The sequence below is a fragment of the Anolis carolinensis genome, chromosome 1 (genome assembly GCF_035594765.1).
Source record: "Anolis carolinensis isolate JA03-04 chromosome 1, rAnoCar3.1.pri, whole genome shotgun sequence".
Taxonomy (NCBI): domain Eukaryota; kingdom Metazoa; phylum Chordata; class Lepidosauria; order Squamata; family Dactyloidae; genus Anolis; species Anolis carolinensis.
This window is the reverse complement of record NC_085841.1, coordinates 241,499,280-241,526,660: the sequence shown is the minus strand read 5'-3', so window position 1 is coordinate 241,526,660 and position 27,381 is coordinate 241,499,280. Positions and strand designations below refer to the sequence as shown.

The following is a 27,381-nucleotide window of genomic DNA, read 5'->3' as shown; positions in this document are numbered from 1 at the left end:
TAGAAAACAGAGAATAACACAGTAGAAAGGTTGATCACACTGGCATGGCTTGATCCGTGTAGAAAGAGAGAACACAACAGAAAGGTTGATCATGCCAGATCACGCTTGTTTTCCTCTACCTGTGGCGTCAGCACTGCTGCTATGTGTTCTGAACCTTCTATACTAGGATATTCTATAGTGGAACTGAACTTTGACCACAGATGCCTGGCTAACAAAAAATGCACTGTTTCATCCAGGCTGATACACTGTCCTCTTCCCAATCTCAGCCTCTTAAAAATCTACTGAAAGTACAACACACCTGTGTTCCAATCACTTTGCCTCTTGTAAAGGTTGCATACAAAGTCTCACAATAACCAAACATACAGAGCCTGGCACAACTGGTTTCCTCCCCTAAAACTGCCATGCAGTAAAAACCATTCCATTCATTTAGGCATAAAATGAGTACCTGTGACATAGTGTCTTGGCTTTTGTGTTCAGAATAAGTATTTTTCTAAACTTTAGGATTTTTCAGATTACAAATGGTAGCACAGGGAATACTAATAAATTTATCAGGGTACAACATGGGTAAAACAGAAAGATAAAACACAAGACTAGTAAAATAAATACAAGATGCATACAATTAAAATGCAGATTAACATTCACAAATTAAAAAGGACTTAATACTACTGTGTATAGTCACATCCATTCACCCTCAGCATAAGTCCCCTATGATATTATAGATTTTAAAACAACTGGAACACAGTTATACTCAAGATATTTGTCTATTCTGACTCCAGTTATTACGGCTGCATTTACTGCTGCTCCTTCCTTCAAATCCCTTGACAAGACAAGAAGGAAAAGACCAGTATTGCAGTGTCTTTCTGGGTAAAAACGTGAAACAGCCCATGTCTCTTTTCATACGTTAAACAGGCACAAGACATTTTAAATCAAATAATACATGTACCAGCTGTTTGCATTTAAGTGCAGCATTTGAAAGGTCAGGAGAGACTCTCTTTCTGACTTCATGCGCGTAGGAGACCCAAGCCAACAAGTCCTTCCTTGAGAGGCAGAGGTTGCATTTTCTGCCCTCCAGTGGCCAGCCATCTACATTTCCCAGAGGGGCATACCTGTATGCTTCGTCATGTGGTACTTTAGCTGATTCACCCACTTGCACTTATAGCCACATTCTGGGCAAAGGTACTTCCTCTCCTCCTTATGAATGCGCATGTGATACTGGCATGGGAAATAAAAAATGACCAATCAAGATCACATACAAAGCACCAATCTTACAAATCAGAGTCCCTTCTGAGAGAAGCACACTTTTCAACCAAGTATTCAATCATGAAGGTACCATTGCAAAGGAGATGAGATGGGAAGGCAGGACAGACCATACTAATCATAAGCCAGTTTCCAGTTGACAGAGATATGCTCTGACACTAAGAAGTGATGTACACCGAATAATAGATGAATAGATCATAGAACTGTCAGGTTAAACCAAAAAGGATAGGTGTGCATTTCTATCAACAAATTTCAGAACAAAATGGGACAAAACAAAGAAATAGGAATTTTGACCAGCTTTGATCTAATAGGAAACAATTCTGGTTTTACAACTGCTCACTTTGTTTTCTTCTGACCAAAATGGTTGACAGCTCTAGGAATACACTGCAACTGACTGAATCTAAGGGCCCTTCCACACAGCCGTATAAACTCAGAATATCAAGGCAGAAAATCCCGCAATATCTGCTTTGAATGGTGATATCTGAGTCCACATTGCCATATATTCCAGTTCAAAGCAGATAATGTGGGGTTTTATTCAGATGTGTAGAAGGGGCCTCAGTCATCTATAAGGTCAAGGGCAATTCCCATTTCTGGGGCTAACTTCTTTTATATTTTTCCCAGTGTTAAATGTCCTGCTGCCAACTCAACAATCAAAAAGGTGCAGAAAATTCTCACCTTGAGGCGTGAAGGGTCAGCACAAGCATACTGGCATTGGTGGCACTTGTAAGGCTTCTCTCCAGTATGGATGCGGATGTGCCATGTGATCTTTTGCCTGTTCTTAGTGGTGTACTTGCAGTCGGAGCATTTGTAGATGCGGGTGCTGCCATGTCCCTTCATATGGTGATCGAACACCAGCTGGTGATGACAGCCAAAGTCACAGAAGGAACACCTGAGTGGCCATTCCACTGCCACAGAAGGCTCATGGGCTGCCAAGTAGTGGCTCACCAGCTGCTGCCGATCCTTGGCACCAAAGTTGCAGATGTCACAGCGGTGGCTGAAATGTAACTTCTTATGCTCCTCCAGGTCCTCACGGGTGGTCAGGGTCTCCTTACAAATTGCACACTCCAGGTGGGGGTGCTGTTTCTGAGTATGGCACTTGAGAGTGGCCTCACTGTGGCAGACGAAGGCACAGTGATGGCAACTATAGGAGACTTTTTCTTCATGCTGCCGTAGAGCATGCTGCTTGAGGGCCGTCTCTGAACTGAAGCGGGCCTTGCAGTGAGAACACGCAAAATTCAGTTCCCCCTGGTGGCAGCTATTGACGTGGCGGGTGATGTCGTTCTGAATGTAGCCACTATAATCACACAGCGGGCAGAAGTGGGTGGGCTTCTTTTCATGGACACGCAAGCAGTGAATACGCAGTTTGGAATTGGTGCCAAAGGTCTGGCCACAAGTCAGACAGGAAATGCGCCCCACGCCTGTGTGCAAGGACTGGTGGGCATCCAGGCGGTAGCGCCGGGTGGTGCTGAATTCACAGTAAGGGCACTTGTGGGGCTTCACACCTTCATGCTTGATGCGAATGTGCTGGCGTAGGCAACGCAACTGCTTGCAGGTGAAGTTACATTGGTGGCAAGCCAACTGGGGCCGTGCACTGTAGTACTTCCGATGGAGCTTGCGGTGGAGCCGAAGGGCTGAAGCAGCCTTCGAGGTGAAGGAACACAGCGTGCAACGGAACTCACCTAACTTCAAGCAACCTCGCTTCTTGTGAGTCTTCAGGGCCCGTTCCTGGTGGCAGGTGAAAGGGCAGGTAGTACATGAGAAGTGACGTCTTTTTCGTAGGGTAACTGGATGGGGAGACACTAACTCCATTAGTTCATGGGATTGGCCCACTTCCCCATGGCTGATTTCTATATTTTCTTGTCCATTTCCTTCCTCGGGGGCTGCCATGCAATTGGACCCCTCAAGTGGTCTAGAAGGATGAGCTTCAGCATGCCCTTGTGACTGATGAATCTTGAGGGCCTTCTTAGAGCAAAAGAGCTTGGAGCATGTAGGACACCAGAACTGGTCCATACCACGGCAGACATCGTCCACATGGGAGCGGATGGTGGATATCCGTGAACAGATGAAGCGGCAGGATTTGCAGTGGAACTTGTCCTGTTCCAAATAGTATCTCTCTGAATGATAGACAGCATGATCTTCATTAGCTTCTGGCAACAGCTCTTCCACCATTGTTTCAGGATTATCTTGAGATTGCCTGCCATGCAAATTGGTTGCTCTGGTCTGATGGTCAAGAAGCAGACTGGTCACATTGATAGATTTCTGTTCTATTTCCTGAGAAACCTCTTGGAGCTTGCTCATTCCTGCCTCATCTAGGGCACCTATTCCATTTTTCCTTGCCTCAGCTATTTCCAAGCTCTTCTCATTGGGCTGGCCAGAAGTAGTCTGATCTAAGCAGGCTGCTTTCCCACTGTTCTTCTTCATGAGGACTGGACATTTCTTAAGCAGATGGGTATTCAGACCTCTCTGCTGCTTGAAGATGGCCCCACACTCCTGGCACATCAAGGGGCATTTCCTGTCCTGGAAGCAAGCTCTGCAGTGGATCAGCATAGACTTCTCCTTCCTGGTGATGTAGGAACATTTCTCACACTTGAAGACTCGACTCTCAGACTGAACCACCAACATCTGTACCCTTCCTTCCAGGACCAGGCTTTCTGCTTCCTCCTTGTCCTGCTTCCTTAGAGCTTTAAGAACTGTTTCTGACTGAGAATTCTCTTCACAGATGAAAAGTGCATTTTCTGAAGCAAGGCAAGTATCAGGACTAGGACCAGACCTTAACACATCTGAACAAAGCTCCTGAGCATGTGGTTCTCTGCACTCCTCCTCAGAGTTGGGTGGCGCCTGCAGAGGTTCAGAGTTTTGCCTTGCCTTAGCATGCCTCAGGTCCTGTGGAGTACTCTTCTCACCAGTGCCGGAATCCACATCTTTCTCCAACTCCAAGTCTCCACCACCAGGAACCGCTGCCTCTTCCTCAAAGTCGGGAATATCTTCAAGGTCAGGTTCACTATCCGCCAAGACAAGGGAGTCCCTGGAGCCTAACACCTGATAGTCAGGGTTCACCTCCCTGCAGTTCAGAGTCTCCCCAGTATCAGGCAGAGTTGAATGCATCTCCTCAGTCAGCTGCACCACAGCGGAGTCTGAATTACATAGGGATTCCAAGTGCAGAGTGCAACTGGGGGCTACCTGACTGACACTATCTGGCTCTCCAGAGCTCTGACAGGATGCTTCTGAAGGGGCCCCAGCTGCCTTATAAGGGTATTGCTGTCTGACAGCTTCTTCTCTTCCTCTCCCAGTGTCACCTTCATTGCCAAATAGAGGTGTGATAAGTCTCTCCTGGTGGCAATTATCCTCCTGGGCCTCCAAAACTAGAGCTTTGTCTTTATCTTGCCATGGCTCTTTCATTGGCAGGGACATGGGTTCTGAAGGCAGTGTCATGGCAAGGTTATAGCTGAGCAGCACCTCAGCAGAACTGACCTCCAGTTCCCTGCTGGCATAGTTGTCCTGCCAGCCCTTGTCACCAGGTACATAACCATGGGTCTTGCGCTTGTGGAAAAAGAGACTTGTGTTGCTGAAGGTGCGGTAAGGACACAGAGCACAACGGAACTCCCTCTGTTTGGTGTGTTTGCAGTTCTCATGGTTGAGCAAGGCTTGCTTATATTTGGTCTGATAGCTGCAGTACTGGCACTGAAAGATGGGAGACTGGTAATCCTGGGAATGCTTTGTCTTCTTGTGTTTCTGGAGCTCATACTTCCGTTTGCAAGCAAAGCCGCACACCTCGCAGATCAAGGACTTGCCTTGGTGCCGCAGCTTGTGGCTGCTCAGTTGGTCAGCCCGATGGCAGCGGTACGGACACTGGTTACACTGGTACCTGGCACAAGAGGAGCAGTTGGACAGATCATATGATGAGAAACATCAACACACAGGACAACTTTGCACAGCTCTTTCAACAAGGAAAATTATTCTTAGGCATCACCCAACGGCCCTGTGGCAACAATTCTCTGCCCCAAATTTTGCAAATGTGGGGAAAAAACCTGAAGAATAAATTAACAGTACACTTTCCAGGGGCAAACTCCATAGTTCTAACATCAGTTTATGGCCTCTAGCAAAGTTTAATTCCGTGTTTAGGGGACTTATTCTGCTGAGGAGTGGAAAGTGTATTTGCTTCTAATTCATTAAACATTTCAGCTGCTCTGGCAAAAGCAATGAGGAGTGCACCATTATTGAAGAGCACAGATTTTAGGATGCTTTTCACTTTTGCTTCCCAGTAGAATTTTAAGAGTTCCAATGACTGGCAAATCCCTGATCTATCTTCCCAGGTTAAATTCCCCAATTAGTCCCAAAGTTCTGGAACACAATCCATATGGTCACAGTTTTTAGGATTTGCTCCCAAATGACCCTTACCAATCCTGCTTTTATTACATCTTTACAAATGCCTCAACTTTGCCTTTTAATGCCTAACACATTAAGATAGTCAGCCTCCACAACTTCACATAGCAAATCATCTACCAGATGATGAATCACTCTGTAGTAGAACCTGCAAGATAATGATCTGCAGAGTGCATGACAGAAATATTTTTGTGGCAATCAATGTATTGACAAACTTCCAGTAATACCACTAATACCAGGATGATCATTTCAATTATGATTCTAAACTCCAAGGGTTCATAGAAAAGTTACTTTTTTGGACAACTGCCAGAGCTCCCTAACAAATGACCATAACATTTTGGGGGAACCCAGGAGTTGCGGTACAAAAAAATGAACTTTCTTTAGCTTAGATTGGGGATAAATGGCAGATTCTTTCTCTTTGATACCAAGTTGCCTTGGTGAACACTGGCTTAAAACAAGGAAATGAGACATCAACACAGAGCTCTACAAAATGGATCTTCACAAACTTTGATCCTCAATGGCTTCATGTCAGTCTAATTCATCTACACCAGTGGTTCTCAACCTGTGGGTCCCCAGATGTTTTGGCCTCCAGCTCCCAGAAATCCTAACAGCTGGTAAACTGGCTAGGATTTCTGGGAGTTGTGGGCCAAAACACCTGGGGACTCACAGGTTGAGAACCACTGATCTACACTTTATCTGTGGCACATGTGAAGGTTATGAACCAATAACTGTTGTCGTTGAATTTATGAAAAGGATGAGTTCAATCAGCTCTCCTTTTCAACCCTCAAGCATGCCATCAGTCAGACAGGAACCCCCAGTTCTGACCCCCAGCCATTTTCACAGGCCAAGCACAAGCTCAGTTTTCCATGTGAACTGTTTTGTACCAAAACCATGATCTCCCAGCCTGTGCTGGGCAAATGTGATTCAGAAAACAAGTTTGAAAAGGGAAGGTCACTCTGTACCTGAGGTCTCCAGTGTGCTTCCGCATGTGGACATTCAAGTAGTGCTTCCACTTTGTCACATAGCCACACTCTGTGCACATGTAGTTCTTATCATCAGAATGAGTCAGCATATGTTTGGAAAGGTAGCTCACATCTCGACATGTGAAATCGCATAGCTGGCACTTGTGAGGCTTCTCTCCTGAAGTTACAGAACAAACAGGAAAATGTGAATCGCTGGCTCTGCCTGTCATGTCCCTTAAGGTTAGCAGGTTGAATTTAAAATGAAGCCCTACTTTAGTGCCTACATATCAAAACTCGTGATAGCAATTCTTTACACAGAACACACTGATGTATTGAAAATCACACTGCTACAGGACACAAGTGGGCAAGGTTTAATAATCGTACTTGCCATGCCAAGTGTACTACTACCTTTTGATGAATGTGCATTATAAATTGAGTGGGAAATAAGACTACTTAAAATCATCCTAGCAGTCATGAACCCAAAGAGTGAACAAGTTACTTTGGGTGCTGATTTCCCAGAAACTCCTCACAAGCATAGTCCCTGGCTCTGCTTGATGAGGGGATGAGATTCTGGACACTGCAGTTTCATAGCTTTTCCAAGTTCTACACCACAGATCTCTATTTGCCTCCCTGCTCTAATTGGCAAAAGAAGGCTAGGGATTGTTGACCAGTTCAAAACTTGTTATGCAAGCCCACCAGCTTTTCCTTCTTTGGTCCACATGGGGGCACACTCGCCTCTCAAAAGAAAAACTACAGTAGCAACGTATTGCTGATGATAGTGTATGTGATTGCTGTTTTTAGTTTTATAATTTTAATGATTTTAATTTATTGTTATTGTTTGATATGTAATGTTTATATATGTAAGGCATTGAATTTTTGCCATTGATTATCTTAGGAAACACTTTGAGTCCCCTCAGAGGTGAGAAAATTAGGATATACATGAAATAAACAAACAAATAAATAAAACTTGGGATACTTTCAATGCAATAGGACTGAAGTGAAAGGTAGGAGGTATGGCAGAGGGATTGACAACTACATCACATCCACAGTTAAAGACCTCTTTAGCTAACCCAAATCGAAAGGACCTTTAACCAGCTCTCAATTTATAATGTTAATGTATATTTAGGAAACCTAGCAATTTTCCCAAATCTGGTTTTCAATACAAAATCAAAGTTTAGCAGAAATATGGATGATATAGGAAAAATCTTCATGAAGTCTAATGGGTTGAGGATTACTTGCATTTAGGGCCAAGAAGATTGAGCCACGACTTTGTCTTCCATTTGCTAAGAAAACAAGGAATCAAGAAAGTTCTACTTTTGAAGCCTCCCTTTCTCAAAGTCCAGACTAGTAGGCAGCTAGAAATGTCCCATATCTTCTTATATAAAAGCACAGTAAGAATGGGTACAGAAAAGCAATATGCAATTAAAAATTACTGACTGGCCAGACCTATACAGGAAAAGGCATTCTTTTGGTTTAAAGAACGGATCAAGTTCAAAGACTGGAATAAACCGAGGCTATATTGCAAGGGCAGTTTTCTCTTCAGGACCAAATACATGACTATCAAAACATGAAAGGAGAGCAGAAAACAAAAGCACAAAGGAAACAAGTATATATGGTTCAGAGCTTCTCTGGAGATCATCAAGCTGGGAAGAACACTTGCCTGTATGAAGCAGCATGTGCCGAATGAGAACCCTCTTGTGCGCAGTGGCAAAGTTGCATTCCGTGCATTTGTGTATCTTCTCGCTGGCATGCATCTTACTAATGTGGTCCTGAAACTGCACCGAGTTGAATGTGGCAAAAGGGCAGAAGCTGCACTTGAGCTGTTCACTTCCTGAGTGGCCTTGCTTCTTATGCTTGCGGAAGACATACTTATTCGAACAAATAAAATCACAGTGCTGGCAATGGAAGGCATAGTGCGTCTTGCGATGCTCTTCCATGATCTCTGCAGTGGGGAAGAGCTGAGAGCAGGCATAGTACGTGCATTCCACGGCTCTAATGTCATGGGCCTCCTTGACATGACGGAGGAACTCCTTGCGGTCCTGGGAGCTGTAGTTGCAGCCAGTCTGGAAGCAGCTCAGTTGCTTGGGCTCAGCTTTGTGAGTCTTCAGATGCTCCTTAAGGGCCTGGCTCATCTTAAATGTCTCTTTGCACACTGGACAAGAATAGACATCCGAATAAAAGTTAGAGATGTCCTCATGCATACTGGCCATGTGACGGTTTAGGGCATTTTTCTCCACAGAGCTGTAGTGGCAGAGCGGGCAGCAATGAGCTTTCTCTCCAGCCTCACGCATCATATGGATCTTTAGCTTGCTCTTGCTAGTGAAGAATTTCTGACAGTTTGGGCACTGCAGCCTTGGGTCAGGGAAGTGGAGATGAAGGTGCTCCAACAGGTGCGTCCGCTTCTTAAAACAACGCTTACACTCTGGACACATGTGGGTCTTGAACAAGCTTTTGGAGTACTCAGCCACATCTCCTATAACAACAACAAATTAAGAGTCCCTCAGCTTAGTGTGGAGGAAAGAAAAGGAAACCTTAGGAAATGTGCCTCAAATCAATTTTGTTCACCTCAAGAGAATAATCAATTCTCCAAGCTGCCATTTCTATAAATCAATACTGATAAAAGTGTGGGTATGTTTTGTCTGTCTCCAGAACCTGACATTTGGCATGCACATTAAAGAGATCCAGGGGTATGCATCTCTGGGTTTTTTTTTTGTTTAAAAGATTTTAGTTAATTAAAATACACTTTTAGACATCAATACATTATTTAGATACTAGATGCCTCTGATATTGTCTAGATTCAAAGCTTATTTCTTCACAAGACCTCCAGGGTTTTGTACTTTGATGCCTAGAAATGCCAATAGTGAGGCATTCCAGGTGCTGCTGCTTCTCCTCCTTCTATTAGAATTATTATACCATATTTCACTAAATCTAAGGTGCCACTGAATGTAAGGCACATCCCATTTTTGAAGCTTCAATTTTAGGGAAAAAATAATTCAAATATTCAGGGCATTTGTTGACTAGTGGCACTCTACAGTGTTCCCAGCCTTGTCTATCCTTCCACCTCAAAGCATGTTCTCTCTGGGCCCGTCTTTTTCAAGCTTCTGGCAGGCAACCAAAACAGAGCTTTTCTGCATCTCATTCAGTGTTTGAAGTTGCTATGTTAAGTGGATTCTGGTATTGCTTTTAGAGCACTGCCAATAATGTTTGAGTGTTTAAAAATGTTTGCTCTTTGTATTGTTTCAATTTGTTTTATTTATTTACTTACAGTATTTACTATATTTATATACTGCCTTTCTCACCCCTAGGGGGACTCAAGGCAGGTTACAACATATTAATGACAGAAATTCAGTGCCAACATACATATAATAAAAAATCATAATAACTAAACACTAAATATATAGCTATAAATTGAAATCATTAAAACCATTAAGGATATGCATACAAAACATTTAAACACTAAAACAAGCATTAAAACATCCTAATATAAATATTAGAATCACATGATCCAAAAATCATGTTTCTTTGGCTCATCGCCTTGGGAGCTCTTGTGAGCCAGCAGCTGACATAAATTACTTTAAATGAACTAAACAAATAGTACCTGAGTTCAGAAGGAGATGGTCAGTCAATTCCTCTCCCGCTACAGCAGTTAAGCTACATTCATTGCTCTCGGATCCTGCTCTTGTTTCCTGCAGTGCTGCAGTTGCTTCTTCCAGCAGGTGGCTATGTCTGTGCAGCCCAAACTGCTTTGTGCTAGCACTGATGAAGTTGCAGTGGCCACAGTGGAATGGGAAGTGGCTCCTGCGATGAAGTTCCATGTCATCTCGATTCTGGAACAGTGTGGGGCAACCACGATAGGTACAGGCAATGGGAGAGATCTGATGGGTACACCGCAGGTGTCCCCGAAGCTTCTTTCGATCCTCTGAGCTGAAGTGACAGTCCTCCACAGGGCAGTCGTGTGCAGCCTGGTGTTTGTGATGATCCTTAAAGTGTCCCTTCAGTTCGGAAGGCAGGGAAAACTCTAACCGGCAAACTGGGCACAGGAGGGGCTCAGGGAAGAGGTCTACATCTTGCCTACTGTCATCTAGTGGGGAGTGAATGACAGTTGGTTGCTCTCCAGCAACAGCCAAAGCCTGGCTTGTAAGGGCTACTGGTAATCCTTGGAGCTGAGGGATGCTTGCAAGTTGTTCTCTGGAAATCTCAACACACTGATGTTGAGAAAGCAGGCTGGGGTCAGAAAAGCTCTGCCCACATCGTTCACAGAAATATAGTTCTACAACTTTAACCAAGACTTCTGCAAGAAAAACGCATGGTTTATTTAAAAACAATAACAACAACAACACTAAACAATCCAGAAAACAAAACTGGCCTCAAGTCTCTAGACTAGTGATGGCGAACCTTTTAGGTGAAACAGGCCTGCCCAACCAGAGAGGCTTAGAACAATAAAAACACATGTTTTCCCAGAGAAAGATCATTTTGATTCAGATAAAAGCAGAAAGACCATAAATTAATTTCAAAAATGCTTGCTATTCGGTCCTGGGAGACACATGTAAAATGCAGCCCACAAGCTGTGAATAAATCCTATAAGAATATTTGGTGATGCATTGTTTTTACAAATAGCAGTTTCATGCTAAAATAAGGAGTATGTAAAAATATTCAAGAAACTAGTTGTTTTTAAAAACCACTTCTGATTGTTACACTTCCAGGTTCTGGTTGCACATACTTGGGGATACACATACTGGCAGAACCCACTGGAATGAAATTGCAAACATTGTCTACCTCTCAAATTCCTTCACCACCTCATTGCTACAAATTAGTCATACTGTACATGTTTTCACGGGTTTCACAAATTTGGTTATCCACAAATTATTTGGTGCCATCTCTGCTGCTGCCCTACATAGTGAAACTGAAGAAAACTGCAAACATGTGATGAGGCCATTAAAAAACATATGGCAGCAGCAGAGTTGGAACCCACTTTTGCTTGCCTGCCTGCTAACTGGGATAAAAAGGCCACCATGATCGCAGTAACTACCAGTCCCCAGTTTGCCTGGGCAAAACACAGAACTACAGGGCAAGATGGCCAGCCAGCATTTGGTTGTGTGATTTGCCCATGTCATACTGCTTCCCAAGCGAAACAGAAAAGCAAACAACTGATTGGTTTGGGCACCTGCCTGCAAAAAGGTGAGTGAAGCTGTAGTGATGGTGGCTTAAATGGCACAGTTAGCAGATGAGGGAGGGGGGGGGGAGAAGGGAGGCCAGGGTGGCATAGCAGAGTTTCTTTCACTCAGTGCCACTGCACACCCCTGTGAGTGCAGGAACATATACATCAGGAAGTTTTAGGTTCTTAGAGCCAGCAAGCTTGTTAAATATTTGGAGGGGTGCTTAAGAGATTCACATTTTTCCATTTTAGTGGGGGTCTTGCATAACTAACCCCCGTGAAAGTAAAGGGCAGACTGGATTCTTTGTAGCACTGCAATATCTACACAATTTCCCACATGTTACTATTATGTCAGTCTCTGCAGTCTCATCCACTGCAGTGTCAACTTTGAGAACCAGGCATACAGGATTGGTCATTGCTCCACTAGTCCTATCGCCTGTCCCTGCAAAGTGCACCATCCCATCTCCCTACAGTCTCCTGAAAGGGCAGAAGAAAAAGTTGGCAGAAATCTGTTTCCAGCTAATAGATTAAAAAGGATCAAGTGCAGTAAGGTCAAACTACTTTTTTCCTGCCTCTCATGCCATGTTCAAAGATTCTAAGCAAGTCCTTAACTAGTCTTGATTTGCAAAAAGCACAGCAAGGACAACTGCAGCACGCTTAAATCTTACATAGATATGATGGCCTGACGAAAACATAACATACCTGTAGTGCTGTCAGGATTGCTGAGGGACATAGTGTCAGTCATGTCTTCTACAAATATTTCAACACCAGATGTCTCTGTCCCTACCACAGATGTTTCTGTTAAGAGCAAATTCTGCTCCACCGCTAAGTCCACCCCAGAGACACCGTGGCTGTCTTCATTTCCTGTCACTGTGGGGCCAGGTAACAACAGCTCCTGACAAAGAGCATTCATTCTGTCTTCTTTCACAAACGCTGCTGCTATTGTTGCTCTGCTCATCGCTTATCACTATGGTCTTGCATTATGACACAAAGAGGCACAGCTCCTGTCAAAAATAAATGAAGGTGCTATTGTTGGTTTTCTGAAGGGAAGGAAGCGAGAATTAAATCAGGTTTCTTCAGCAAAAATATATAAAAGCTAAGCTGTAAATGTTGGATATTAACTGTCATTGAGCAGCAATGTCTGACACATGTGCCCCCCTCCTACCAGGCAATTTCTGATCATTTTTCCACAAAAGGTCATTAGGAGATGTAGAGGACTTTAACACAATGTTTGGAGCACCCCTTCCCCAAATTATCCAAAATACCCTCTAATTGCTTAGTTCTGGGAGGGGGGGTCAGGATAATGTAGATTAGTGTCCCACACTTGCCCACTCCTAGGCAAGACTAAGAAAGGATGCAAATATGATATGTTATCCAATGACAGAAAGAAGTGAAGTTTAAAATTGGGATGAGGAACCTTTAATCCTCCCAATGCATTGACTTAAATGTCCTAACAATACCGGCCAGAAAGGCCAGTAGGAATGATCCGGTAAAGTCAGTCCTCTACTTTGGTATTTAGTGCCATCTCTGCTGCTACCCTACATAGGAACTGCAACCACGGTGAGACTGAGGGAGACCGGAAACACATGATGAGGCCTGTACTGAGCCATAGCAGTTAAAGTGGTGTCAAACTGCATTAACTACACCAAGAAGCATACTATAGCATCACTCTGGAGGACTTTTCAGGCCCCAGCCAATAGCTCTAAGGAGAATAAGCAATTTCTATCCACTGCCTTCACTAGTTAGGAATTTTTGGAGTTGAAGTCTAAAATACCTGGAGGGCTGAAGTTTGCCCATGCCTGCTCTAAGCTCCCTTTTGTTTTTCTGCCCAGCTGCTTCTACGGAGGGGAAGAAAAACAAACGGCTTGACTTAGAGGATTTAGTGGTGTTTTGCAGGCCCATCTGTTTCATTCCAGGAAAGCAGAAAAACAAATGCAGCTGGGCTTTCTTCTCTGCATTTTTTATTTATTTATTTATTTTTTTGTGGGAAGCCGAACAACCCAGGAAAAACACGGAACCAAACGCTGCTTGGAAAGGCTGGGGATTGGCAGCAGAGGCCAAATTACTGCATGGTGGCTGCTTTTTCTCCTTGATATTACTGGTTGGAGTCTGTGAGGTCCTCCATTGTGATGCTATAGGATGCCTCTGGGCTAAGTACAATCAAAATAGAGGCTTTATCATTTTCCATGGTTTTAGATATTAATGGGGGATCTCAGAACATATCCTTCACTGATATGGAGGTCATACCGTAAAGGACAAATGAATAGAAATGACTCCATGAAAGGTATGCAAACTCCTTTGCGGTTACTATTAATGCTGTATCTCTTCACTTGTAGTGTGCTGTTGATTGTAAGCTGCGCCCTAATTTCAGTAGTAACAACAAAAACAAAAATAACTAGAGACGCTTGCAATTCTAAAGACTCATCCCATTTTGAGAGATGTTTATATGGGGGGGGGGGGACTGTGTCTTATCACTGAAGAAATACAGGAAAAAATAAAAACTACATATGTGTTGTTGAACGTTTTCATGGCCGGAATCACTGGGTTGCTGTGAGTTTTTCAGACTGTATGGCCATGTTCCAGAAGCATTACTCCAGACATTTCACCCACATCTACAGCAAGCAACCTCAGAGGTTGTGAAGTCAGTTGGAAACTAGGCAAGTGGGGTTTATATATCTGTGGAATGTCCAGGGTGAGAGAAAGAACTCTTCACTTTGGAGGAACTGAATCACATAAACTGGGCTCTACAGGCCAATGGAGACTCCACCACAGACATCAGAAGAGCTGAAAGACCAAGAGCAAGCCAAGAGAATAAAGACAAAGATCCACCCAGATGAAAAGTGTTCTTACCATACACCAAGGGAATCACTGACCACATAGGAAAGCTGATGAAGAAACACAACCTACAAACTATCTACAGACCCACCAAGAAAATCCAACAATGCTATATTTTTCAGATAAGGAAAAAATCAGGGCCAGTTAACATCTCCCAACAAAGGATTCCCCCAGACAGGAAGCAGCCGGGCTTTGAAGCTGCAAGGCCATTAAATGCTAATCAAGTTGGCCAACTGCAACATTCACACCTGCCTCAAACAGACATGAGTTCTTTCTCCCACCCTGGACATTCCACAGATATATAAACCTCTCTTGTCAAGTTTCCAACAGACCTCGCAAACTCTGAGGATGCCTGCCATAGATGTGGGCGAAACGTCAGGAGAGAATATTTCTGGAACGTGACCATACAGCAACGCAATATCTACATATATCCCACCAGCTGCTGCAAAGGGAAACACTCTGCTGTAGCAGTCTTTCTCCGTTCTCAGCCTACATTCCACCTCCGGGGCCAACGATTCCCAAACGTTGGTTTTCTAGGTTTTTGGCCAATGGTCGGAGATTCTGGAACCCGAAGTCCAAAACACCTGGCGGTCCAGAGATTGGAAACACTCCCCCAGTGCGGAAGGAATGAAGCCCGGCACCGCTTGACCTGCCTGGCTCACTGCTATGGAATCTCGGGAGCTGTAGTTTGGTGAGGCCCAGCGCTCTTGGCCGGAGGAGGCTGGAGACCTTGCAAAACTATAATTCCCGCGAGTCCACAGCGGCTGTTCTCGCCGAGGCCCAGCTCCGCCTTCGCGTGGCCTCACTCCCGGTGGCCTCTCGCTCCTTTCCCTCACCTCAGCTCGGCCTCTCCGCTCCTTCACTTCCGCTCGGCTCCTTCCCTCCCCGTGCCGCTCTCCCCTTGAGCAACTCCATGGTCCAGGGAAACCGCGGGCCGCTCTGGAATCCTCGTATCTGAGACTCAGAAAGAAAACCGCGACAGAGCAGCGCTCTTTGTCGTCACTTCCCGTAACACAACGGAAGCGGCTTCCCATTTCCCGGCGCCTCAAAGTATTCTGGACTTCAATTCCCAGAAACGCTGAGCGTGGACCAAAGTGGCTAAGGCTTCTGGGAGTTGAAGTCTAAAGAACCCTGCAGGACCTGGACGGCTAGAGGAGGGCGCTTCTATGAAGGGTGTCAGCTGTATCTCACAGGAATCGATACGGAGGCACTTGTTTCTGGTCTAGGGCATAGTTAGCCATAGAGGCAGCTTGGCCAGAGAGGCGATGGCAAGGAGGTGAGCGAGGGCTTCCTATTGCGTGGGGACGCGGCTGTTCGAATTAATCTCGTATTAATCTAGTACTGCTCAGGTGGAACTCCACTGCATCTCCACCCATTTTAGAATCATAGAATAATAGAGTTGGAAGAGACCACATGGGCCATCTAGTCCAACCTCCTGCCATGCAGGAAAAACACAATCAAAGTATCCCTGACAGATGGCCATCCAGCCTCTGTTTCAAAGTTTCCAAGGAAGGAGCTTCCACCATCTTCATTCTGCAACATACAAAATAATGCATTGAAGCTGTAGGGGATTGACTTTTCCTGAATTTCCCTTCATTAAAAAAAAGTATATGTACATCTACAATATTTATTTATCATGTCAGAAGCGAACGAAAGGTACAAGTTGTATTGTATTTGAAAATGCAAACAAAGTTAAGAAAAACTTGGCATGATACTAAATGTCCTTTGACAAGAAACTGGCTATTTGGAGTGCCTCTGGTGTTGCTATAAGAAGATCCTCCATAGTGCATGTGGCAGGGCTCAAGCTGTATTGTAATAGGTGGTCTGTGGTTTGCTCTTCTCCGCACTCGCATGTCATGGACTCCACTTCGAGGCCCCATTTCTTAAGGTTGGCTCTGCACCTCGTGGTGCCAGAGAGCAGTCTGTTCAGTACCTTTTAAGTTGCCTAGTCTTCTGTGTGCCCAGAAGGGAGTCTGTCATCCGGCGTCAGCCACTGATTGAGGTTCCGGGTTTTAGTCTGACACTTTTGGACTCTCACTTGCTGGGGTGTTCCTGCAAGTATCTCTGTAGATCTTAGAAAACTATTTCTTGATTTAAAATGTTTGCATGTTAGCTGATATCTGAACAGGAGATGGGCCAAAGATGTCAATGCATTGATACTTCCATTGCTTGCTGCTACTTTCCGGCTGATGTCAGGTGGTGCAATGCTGGCTAAACAGTATTGTGTGGAGCGTAAACATCCTTTGGTAATGTGGCATGTCGCATTAAGAACCACATCCACTGTTTTAATGTGGTGAGATATATTCCACACTGGGCATGCGTATTCAGCAGCAGAGTAGCCAGGCGCAAGGGCAGATTTCTTTACTGTGTCTGGTTGTGATTCCCAGGTTGTTCTAAACAGCTTTCGTATGATGTTATTTCTAGCACCCACTTTTTGCTTGATAGTCATGCAGTGCTTCTTGTAAGTCAGAGCACGGTCCAGGGTAACTCCCAAGTATTTTGGTGTGCTGCAATGGTCTAGTAGGATTCCTTCCCAGGTAATCCTCAGAGCTCAAGATGCTTGTTCTTAAGGTGAAAAGCACACATCTGCATTTTAGATGGATTAGGGATCAGCTGGTTTTCCCTGTAATAGGCAGTAAGAGCACCTAAAGCTTCAGAGAGCTTCTGTTCGATAATTTCAAAGCTCCCTGCATCTACAATTAAAAATACTTTAAAATAGTTTTTGTAGCAATAGGCCTCCTGGAGTACCGTGGCTGAAAAAGACCTGGAGGGAGATTGGAAAGTTTTTGACTATGAGTCGAGTTACAAAGTTCTCATTTATTCAGTGGATCTGTTCAAATTTAAACCAAAAATTAGGTTTGAGTCTTGGGGTGTATTTATACTGCCACATAATAATAATAATAACAACAACAACAACAACAGAAACTAACTTTATTTATACAACACCTTTCTCCCCATGGGGACTCATTGTGCCTAACAGTCCCACACTTTGGTCATAGTTTAAAAAGCACTGCACTAAACTGCATTATATCTGTCTAGTTATACATTGCATTATATTGCAGTGTAGATCCAGCACCTGTCACTTGTACTTTAGCTCTCTTGGAGTACTGTGTCAGGATTTTCTACCAAATAGGTAAAATTAACTGGGAGAAACTAGTGACAAACACATTAATATGTTGCCATTTCTGGATTAAGCAGTTATATGAGCAAGACATGTACTACCTAGAACTGTTTGATTTGTCTGTGACTTTTCGTAATATATTTGTCTTCTTTCTCTCTTGATATCAAGGCTGTGCTATGCTGTATAGAAGAAATGGCACAAGAAGCAAACATTTAACATTAGAGTCTTTTCCTCACTCCAGCCACAACCATGCCCTTTTCTGACTTTGTTGTGACTCTGAAAGACAACCCATACTTTGGGGCAGGCTTTGGCTTGGTTGGTGTCGGCACGGCCCTGGCCCTGGCCCGGAAGGGAGCCCAATTGGGGATGGTGGCCTTTAGGCGGCATTGCATGATCACTCTGGAGGTGCCAAGTAAGGACAAGAGCTACCACTGGCTGCTGAACTGGATCTCTCACCATGCCAAGCACACGCAGCACTTAAGTGTGGAGACTTCATACCTGCAGCATGAGAGTGGTCGTGTCAGTACCAAGTTTGATTTTATCCCCAGCCCGGGGAACCACTTCATTTGGTAAGTGCGGTGATGTAGTGTCTTTGGAAGTGATAGAAGTAATGTAAGGAAGAAGCAATGGGGGAAGAAATGAGAAAAGACCCAGGATCTTCTTGTTCACCCACAAAGATTCTAGCAAAATGGTTCTGTATGTAAGACAAATACAATAAAGAAAATAGTTACTGAAATATTCTCTCTGACAGGATAGGGAAGTATTAAACACAGAAATTCATATTAAAGTTTAAATGTATTATTATTATTTATACCCCACTTTTATCTCTTGATCAAGATGCAAAGCGGCTCACAGCATTAAAAGACAATACAATTTTAAATCCATAGCATGCAAATATTTAAATAGAATTAAACATAAGTGGTTGTCTTTGTCTTTAGCCATGAGGATATCACCATTGTTACTCCAACTGTTTTTGACAATCCAGTACTTGTTATTATCATCAGCTGTTCCCTAAAACCACAGCCAAGAACAAGAACAATGTGGTCGAGATCTTCACTGCTGCTATCAGAGTTATAGTAAATTCCTAATTCATAGAACTGGAAATGGAGTGACTTGCATGAATAGTGACAGATTGACACAGCTGCAACCACTGCCTTCATGAGAGTTCATCAATTTCCTTCTGGGATGTTCACAAATCTGGTGTTGTTAACAGCAATGAATTCAGACTTCTACTTCTAACAATTAGAATTAAGAGTTGGAAAGGACCCATGGGCAAAAATGTATTTTCTCCAAAATTCTCAATGGTCCCTTCTCACCAGCCCTCAGCAGTTGTCCAACCCCGTTATAGGAGAAACAGATACAGGTGCTGTAGCCGCAACATGTGCAGAGATCAAATATAATAACAACAAAACTTAGCTATGTGAGCAATAACATGGGTGCTTATCATTGTGCATCCATAATGAATCATATATTGTACAAAAGAAGGTTGAATATGTTGTTGTGTGGTGACCCTAAGGTGAATCTATCTTGGGATTTTCTGGGACTGAGAGTGTGTGACTTGCCCAAGGTCACCCAGTGGGTTTCCATGGCCAACCAGGGAACTGAATACTCAAACTACTATATCACATTGGTTGAATATCAAAGGACAATTAGCAGGTCCTTAAATTCCAAAAAAGGCCATCTGTTACATGTTTCTGCAGCTGTAAATCAATGTATGCATGCCAAATTATGTTACCAAGCTGGAATCAGAGCAACATAAATATTTTGCTTACCCTGGATGGAGACATAACAGTACTTCAGTGCTGTTAAATTTCTAGATCATATCAACCCTATCCACCCTGACCAGTGGTAAAACATCATGGTAAAGTAGTTCTTCACTTTTTAGAAGGCTAACAGTTATCAGTTCTGGCTGTTAGAGTCAACTTATTAGATGAGTAAGGCTGCAATCAAACAATAATTCCAGAAGTATGCTGAATTAATACTGCCCCTGTTTCTGTGTGCTGCTGTTATTAATCATCTTATTTGCCATGAGGGTTTTTATTTGTAGAGGAAAGATAAGCCATACATGTTTGAAACATTACATGTGACCTTTGTATCTAACCTAATTTCTATAATACTGTGGTAATATAAATTGGAAGCAGCTTGTACAGCCAGTTTTTGCTTTTCTCTCGACTGATGCTCTTCTAAAATTAACTCTCCAAAAGATTGGGGGTCCTACTGAAAGCTGTTCACTATTGTATGAGGTTAAGTAGGAGGTGGGACTCATCTAAAAGTGGGCAAAGTAATCTTGAGAAAATAAATATTCTCAAACTTGCATACAGCAGTGGGGCAATAGATAAAACATGTTGGATCAGTCCTTTGTTACAGACCAATGTTGGCATGCTGACATGAAGAAGATTTCTATAAAAGATGTAAGGGTGAAAAAGCTAGCCCACATGGTACAATGAAGCTGTATCTCAGGTTGTCTAGTTGTCTCTCTCCCACCAGTTCTACTTCATGCTCAAGCATTTGCTGTTCTCTTTTTAGGTATCAAAGGAAGTGGATCCGGATAGAACGGAACAGGGAGAAACAAATGATTGACCTGCATACAGGCACCCCCTGGGAGTCTGTCACTTTCACAGCGGTTGGCAATAAGCGAGAGATTTTCTTCAACATCTTGCAGGAAGGTACAATAGCAACCTGGCATGAGTGTTTATTCCAAACAAGGCAGGCTTTCCTAAGTGCTGTTCCTCTGGCTTGTATTTCACATTGTACAATCATTCCCTCTTCATTCTATCCACTTTCTCATTCCTGTGCAAATGTTCAGGTTAGTTTTTTGCCCCACAAGTCTTTCTCTTTTTCTCTTCAGCTAAGGAATTGGCTCTCAGGCAACAAGAAGGGAAGACAGTCATGTACACAGCCATGGGTGCAGAATGGCGGCCATTTGGTTTCCCACGACGCCGGCGGCCCCTCACCTCCGTGGTCCTTGAGGAAGGGGTGTCAGAGAGGATTGTGCAGGATGTGAAGGAGTTCATTGGCAACCCCAAGTGGTACATTGATCGAGGTGAGTGCCTTTGTCATGGCCAACCATAGGCTCCTGAGTTTTTCTTTGTGGGTTAAAAGTCTCACTAAGTATAGAACTAGTATAATCCCATTCAGCAGGTGAGAAATACTGCTTTTGTTTTTCATTCTGATCTCTGTGCCATTCAGTCCAAGGACCCGATCTTTGTTTTATCCCATTGCAGGACTTTTAAGTTACTATAATTATTTTTTATTTGGGCTGCTTACAGCTGTTATGATGTGCTTTAGTCCTCCTTTGCATTGTTTGGCCATGGCAGCCCTAATCTACACATTGGCCTGTTTGCAGCCCATCTTTTCTGTGTATGCTTCTCTGCAGCACTTACAATCAAAGTCCTTGAGCATTGGAACCTACCCAAATGTGATTTCCCTTGGCCTCCCACAGTGGAAGCAGAAGCAGAATTTGACCAAAAGATATACACTCCCTTGAAACCTCTTCGTTAAAATATGCACTCAGAGATTTTTTTTTAAAAAAAGACTTCTTGTATTAGTTCACCATACAAGCACATTTCTTATTAAAGTTCAGTTATAGGAAGGACATAGCTTCTCTATATTAAGAACACAGGTTATCATTCTTAGTCAATAGTCCATAGTCTAAAAGTAGTCTTAGGAAAGTCCAAAGTCTTACTGTATTCATTGAAGTCATAAAGCATACTTCTCTCTGGAAGTCCAAACAGCAACATGTTTCCACCTCCACTGAGGTGTGATGCAAACTGAATACAAAATGGAATCCTGCATCTGAATATGCTCAGTACAGTCACATGTCTATAACCCCTCCCACACCAAAGAGGTAAGTGAAACTGGCAAATCAACATACACATAGAATACAGGTTAGTAAACATATACATTAACAAATCAGTAGTGAAAGGCTTGGAAGGTTGCTATCTCCAACAGTCATAGATGGTATTGATGATAGCTCAGGTTTTATTTGTTTGTTTGTTTATTATCCCACCTATCCCCCAGCATGAGACCCAAGGTAACTTACAAAAAGGCTAAAACAAGATAAAGCTGAAAACCTGATAATAAGCAAGGTAAATCACAGTACAGTATTATATTTAAAACACCATTGGTTTTTTAAAGTGTAATATCACTGCAAAAAACATCAGAATTAAAAAAAACACACACACATAAAATAAAAAGGATTCCCTGCAAACCAATAATCATTAAAAAAAAGCTGGCTTGTATAAAAAAGTATTTGCATTCTGGAGGACGGACAAGAGTTAAGCTAGACTGCCAGGAAATTGGCTGGCTATATGTTCTGCTCTCTGATTAATCTCTTCATCCGTAGGAATCCCCTATCGGAGAGGGTATTTGCTGTATGGGCCCCCAGGCTGTGGAAAAAGCAGTTTCATGTGAGTAGACACCCTTGGCTTTCCACTCATAAAACTAGTCCCCAAAGCGTTTCTTTCTCCTCCCAAAATGAGTTCACATTGCCAGATGCTTCAGTGAAGCACAATGTACAACTGGAGGGATAATGGCCTATTGCAGAGGTAGGCTCAAAAACAGAACAGTTTGTCAGGCTGAAAACAGTATAATTTTTCTACCACAAAGCACGGTGAATGAGAAGTAGCTGATCCAATATCTTCATTCATGGCCCTTACAATGAAAGTGTTCATGTGTTTCAAACATCTGAATGTATTCTCATTCAAAGCCTTATCCATACATGAAGATGCAAATCTGGAGTTGAAATATCTGAGCCATTTACTTGCACTTTCTTAGAATTTGCTATGTTGAAATAATTCTTGTGGACTAGCCTGTAAAGCCAATATTGTGTCATCTGAAGAGCTTATGGCAGAACCAGTAACATTTCAAGAAAGTGTCTAGAAAGTGTCAAGGTAAAACATGCAGTGTTATAGTGAAAAGGGTAATTTGTGTTGTGGTTTTCAAAGACACCATTATAGATGTGTTAACTGGAGAAGTACATGTAAGAAGCTGGTTGGCTGAGCCTGCGAACAGCTAGGAATCTGATTGGTCAATTTCTCTGCCATGCTATTGGGGAACCGGTTTGAGCAGGTTTTACCTCGGAGTGTGTGTGTGTATGCTGACGGGAAACAGCCACGAGAAGATGGCTGCCGGCTCTCAGTAGCCCTGTTATTTCTAAGGCATTGAGGCAATTTTATGGACTTTAAAAGGACTATTTATTTCTACTGTTCTCTAAGCAATCAGGGAGACTTTTGTAAATATTATTGCTCTGTCTGATCATTTTGAAGTCAGTAAAGTTCCTGTTAATTGTTCTACAAAGCTGAGTGGCACATCATTACCCTGCAGGGTGACTTTGGTTCACAGGTGGACGTAAGAACTTCTATTTAACATCATATACAATCCTTAACAATTTGTACCACTAGAGCATGAGGCCCAAAAGAACATGATTATTTAGACTTTGAACATTTCTGCCGCAATGATAGATTTGTTTGTCTTTGTAAGGATTCTAAACCTTTTGTTATTAAAATCAGATTTATGCATCTCTTTCCCTACATAAATGAGATAATTGTATGGAACAACCATTATTGCATCTGGTTTGATTCTGAAACAACCTGTGGCTGCATCACTCTTTTCAGTGTTTCTCCTTCTGTCCCTGTCATTCTTTCTGTCACAATATACTATCATTTTCCTCTGCTTTTGATTTCATCCTTTGTACTCCTTTGCATTCCTGCCAAAATGAGATGAACATATTCTGTTGCTCTCAGCAGTGTGTCTGAGAGTGCTAATTAATAGCAAAAGCTAAATGTGATTCCTAGGCCTGCCCGTGTACAATTAAATGCTGTCCATCTCTCTGCATTTGGCTGTCATTTACCTTTTTAAATATTGCACTAAAACATTGTTCTCTGCTATTCACAGCACAGCTTTGGCTGGGGAATTGCAGTACAGCATCTGTCTCCTGAGCCTGAGTGATCGCAGCCTCTCAGATGATCGTCTCAACCATTTGCTGAGCGTAGCTCCTCAGCAAAGCATTATCCTCCTGGAAGATGTAGATGCTGCCTTTGTTGGTCGGGATCTTGCCGCTGAAAGTGAGTGGTGGGCAAACGGGCTCCTTCCCCACTGTGATTCCAAGCTGTCCTTTTCTGCTTCCTCCAGCCAAGCAAGGTTTTCAGTGGGTTGCTGTGAGTTTTCTGCGCTGTATGGTCATGTTTCAGAAGCATTTTATCCTGATATTTCATCCACATCCATGGCAGGCATCCTCAGAGGTTGTGAGGTCTGTTGGAAACTAGGTAAGTGGGAAAGTTTGGTTGGGAGAAAGAACTCTTGTCTGTTTGAGGCAACCTCTCAGGATGTCTGCCATAGATGTGGGTGAAACTTCAGGAGTGAATGCTTCTGGAACATGGCCATACAGCCCGGAAAACTCACAGCAACCCAGTGATTCCGGCCATGAACGCTTTTGACAACACATTGAACATCTCTACAGGGTTTTGGGTATTTATCTCACAAAGCATTTTGGCAGTATGAAATGCTCTCCAGGATCAGCTTTTCCCTAACTGCAGGCTTTGGAGATTTTGGAGAGTGCTTTCTTTGTGCCTTCTTGCATAGACTTGAGGTCATTTATAATCTCTGCCAAATCTGTGTTTCTATTATTCTGACTTAAAGGTGGGCAAATGTCTAATTTTATATGACCTTTGGCCTCAGACTTCGGCAAGAAGGTGCTGTCCCTCCCCTGTCAGCCTTCAAACAGGTGACGGAGAAAGGGAGGCAGAAGAGGAGAAAAGAAAATATATAAAAGAGAAAAAAAGATCAGCTCTTTCTGGCACTGATTCACTCTTTTCAGACACTATTTGTTTTGTTTTGTTTTTTGTGCTATGTAGGAGCATGGGTGATACTTTAGATTGTTTACCTTGTGTCTGCCGCAAGAAGACATAGGCCTTTGTGACGACTTCATAATCTTCCTTGTCTTTTACCCATTTTGGTGTCATTACGTCTGCAATCCATTGTAAATCCACCTAAATTGACACTAATTCTACAGCTTGATGCTACAATCTGGGTCATAATTCTCTTCTACTGGGAGGTTTTTAACTAGGCATGCTGTGAGTTTGGGGCTCTAAATATTGGACTACAACTCTCATCGCCATTATCAGTGCTAAGGCTGATGAGAGTTGCAGTCCAACAAAGTCTGTCCTGCTCTCCTGTGTAAATCTAGGTAGAGTGTGAGTCACCCTTTCTCAGGTCTATACCCTCTGGGGGGAGTTTACACCAGCTGTCCAGAACCCGACTGGCATCTGTCACCCAGGAGACCTTTTCATCAGTCACCCCAAGCCTGTGGAATGACACAACATAAAACCTATTTCTTCCAGCAGGCCTACCCAATCAATTTTAAGTTGTGAATTTTAATTTTCATTTTATTGGTAAATTTTAAGTTTCATTTTACCTGTGTATATTTGTTATGTTCAATAGTGCTTTGTTCTACCTTGCTGTGTTAACTATGCTGTACCCCGCCTTGAGACTGAAGGAGAGGCAGGAAATAAATAAATAATAATAATAATAATAATAATAATAATTATTATTATTATTATTATTATTATGTGGTAATTCCTCTGCTTTACCTGTATCTCAGCAACCTCTCTGGTCCTGTGTTTCCTTTTAGATCCCAATGCATACCAGGGCATGGGACGCCTGACTTTCAGTGGTCTTCTCAATGCGTTGGATGGTGTTGCTTCCTCTGAAGCCAGGATAGTATTTATGACCACCAATTATGTAGACAGGTCAGAATTGTTGCACAGAATGGGAGAAGTTGTCACTGGGGGGGGGGGGGGATTATTTCCTTTGGGTGGTCAATCTTGTAACTCAACTGTAATGGTTCATATTAGAATTGAACTGAAAACCAAGAGCAGTACTACACTCCTTATAAGAAGTTAAGTGAAAGTCACTATAACACTATGGTTCTCAACTTGTGGGCCCCCAGGTGTTTTGGCCTACAACTCCCAGAAATCCCAGCCAGTTTACCAGCTGTTAGGATTTCTGGGAGTTGAAGGCCAAAACATCTGGGGACCCACAGGTTGAGAACTACTACTATAACAGAACAGAGACAGTGAATGAGGCAAACATTGCTAGCCCTATAGTGTTGCCAACCAATTTCCATCTATTTTACATTTATGGCTTTCTAGCTCCCCTTTAATGTATCCACCTCCACTACCAGCATGGAACGCTGCTTGAGCCATGCATGGCATGGTAGTAGAGTTTAAAACAAAAAAAGCGTTATGCTGACAGAATGAAAATAATTTAAATTTAAGCCAGTCAAAGCTGGTATAATGCTTGTTAGTGAGCACTATGTTTTGTGGGCAAGGAATTATGGCTGATAAGTTTGCCGTGTTTACTTGGGCTTGGCCCCATGAAAGCCACCTCGAGTCCCTTTGGGGAGATAAAGGCGGGGTACAAGAATAAAGTTGTTGTTATTATTATTTTATTGACACAAAGGCATAGTATGACATAGCAAATGAGATCTATATGTTGATTTCTTCTTATTATTATTTATTGAGGCCGTGAATGGGTAACATATCAGGGGAAACAGTACAGTGATATTGGAGGAAGAGGAACAAAATGGCTAAGTTAAACTAAGCTATTGGGGCAGTTATTTGCAAGCTTGTTCAAAAGCTGCATCCTTAGATAACAGCCCAATATAAATTCATTTTTAGGCCTATTTGGGGTACGGATTCAGAAGATTCCATAGGATAAACCACATCACCTCTAGTTTCTTAGATATGGTTATCATGGTTTTCTACAGGCCAGCAGACTGGTAGATGACATAAGTTCTATATCTGGAAAACTAGAGCTGATAGGGGAAAACTGGAATCTGCTGGTCAAGTATATCCAGAAACAGGTCTGCCATTCGAGGTAACAAAATGTGTGTTGCCAGTGTAATAATTCATAATTGTCTTGGTTTTGTGTAATTAGGGATAAAGAAATAGAGATTCTATTTTTAATTCATGCTGTTTCTTTTCATTTTGTTTGTGAGAACATATTGTTACCCACCTTGAGCATCCAAACATACACAACATTAAACTTTAAATAAAAGGGAGATAATGTTTCTTAATCCTGTTTGTAATTTGGATTTGGAGGGAGGACTGTGTAGCAAGATCGTATAGTATTGTGCTAAGTGTCCTGTGTGTTAATGTCCTTGTCCATTGAGGAAAGCCATGTTTGCCAGCTGAACTTGTACCAAGGTGTTCCATTGACCTTCCTCTCGTTCCTTTCAGGCTGGATCCAGCCCTGGTTCGCCCTGGCCGGGTTGATCTGAAGCAGTATGTGGGGCACTGCTCCCAGTGGCAGCTTGGACGCATGTTCCAGAGGTTCTTCCCCGACCAGCCAGCAGCAATGGCTGAGCAGTTTGCTATGCAAGCTCTCTCTCTCTCCAATCAAATTAGTGCCGCCCAAGTACAAGGCCACTTCATGTTGCACAAGGCAGATCCAGACGGAGCTATTCAGAATGTGAAGACTCTCATATCCTGACACTGAACCAGCAAAGAGAAAACTTTACATAAGGCATGTCTGGGGGCAGTAAAGAGGCATGCTGATTGTGAGGATGTATCTACCTCAATGAGGTTATCTTTTTGTAAAGAAAATAAAGGCTATACAGAGCTATTCCCATTCATCCACTGCTTAAAATAAAATCATTGAAACTTGGA

At 43.0% G+C, this 27,381-nt stretch overlaps 2 protein-coding genes across 4 annotated transcripts in view; one reads left to right on the top strand and one right to left on the bottom strand.

The window, feature by feature from the left end:
• znf142 (zinc finger protein 142) overlaps nucleotides 1-15,605 on the bottom strand; it is a 16,351-nt gene extending 746 nt beyond the window's left edge. The window contains exons 1-7 of one of the 2 annotated variants that reach the window (XR_010001821.1): nucleotides 15,429-15,605; nucleotides 12,460-12,761; nucleotides 10,201-10,893; nucleotides 8,263-9,075; nucleotides 6,603-6,780; nucleotides 1,933-5,122; nucleotides 944-1,212 (exon numbers count right to left, since the gene is read on the bottom strand). Coding sequence is in view for 1 of the 2 variants with exons in the window: in XM_003214941.4 (XP_003214989.2) it covers nucleotides 1,107-1,212; nucleotides 1,933-5,122; nucleotides 6,603-6,780; nucleotides 8,263-9,075; nucleotides 10,201-10,893; nucleotides 12,460-12,715 (5,236 nt within the window). In the remaining variant the exon portion in view is untranslated. The remainder of the gene's footprint in view (nucleotides 1-943; nucleotides 1,213-1,932; nucleotides 5,123-6,602; nucleotides 6,781-8,262; nucleotides 9,076-10,200; nucleotides 10,894-12,459; nucleotides 12,762-15,428) is intronic. The other variant, XM_003214941.4, reaches the window with a different exon arrangement.
• LOC100552242 (mitochondrial chaperone BCS1) lies at nucleotides 14,023-27,381 on the top strand. 2 transcript variants are annotated; one of them, XM_062967315.1, is made up of 8 exons: nucleotides 14,023-14,041; nucleotides 17,882-18,282; nucleotides 20,240-20,379; nucleotides 20,562-20,756; nucleotides 22,059-22,122; nucleotides 23,609-23,778; nucleotides 25,344-25,461; nucleotides 26,953-27,381. In XM_062967315.1, the coding sequence occupies exons 2-8, from the start codon at nucleotides 17,963-17,965 to the stop codon at nucleotides 27,203-27,205; spliced, it is 1,260 nt and encodes a 419-aa protein (XP_062823385.1). In that variant the 5' UTR covers nucleotides 14,023-14,041; nucleotides 17,882-17,962; the 3' UTR covers nucleotides 27,206-27,381. The 2 variants fall into 2 exon arrangements, with proteins under 2 accessions (XP_062823385.1, XP_003214988.1); XM_003214940.4 differs by lacking the exon at nucleotides 14,023-14,041 and adding an exon at nucleotides 15,698-15,868.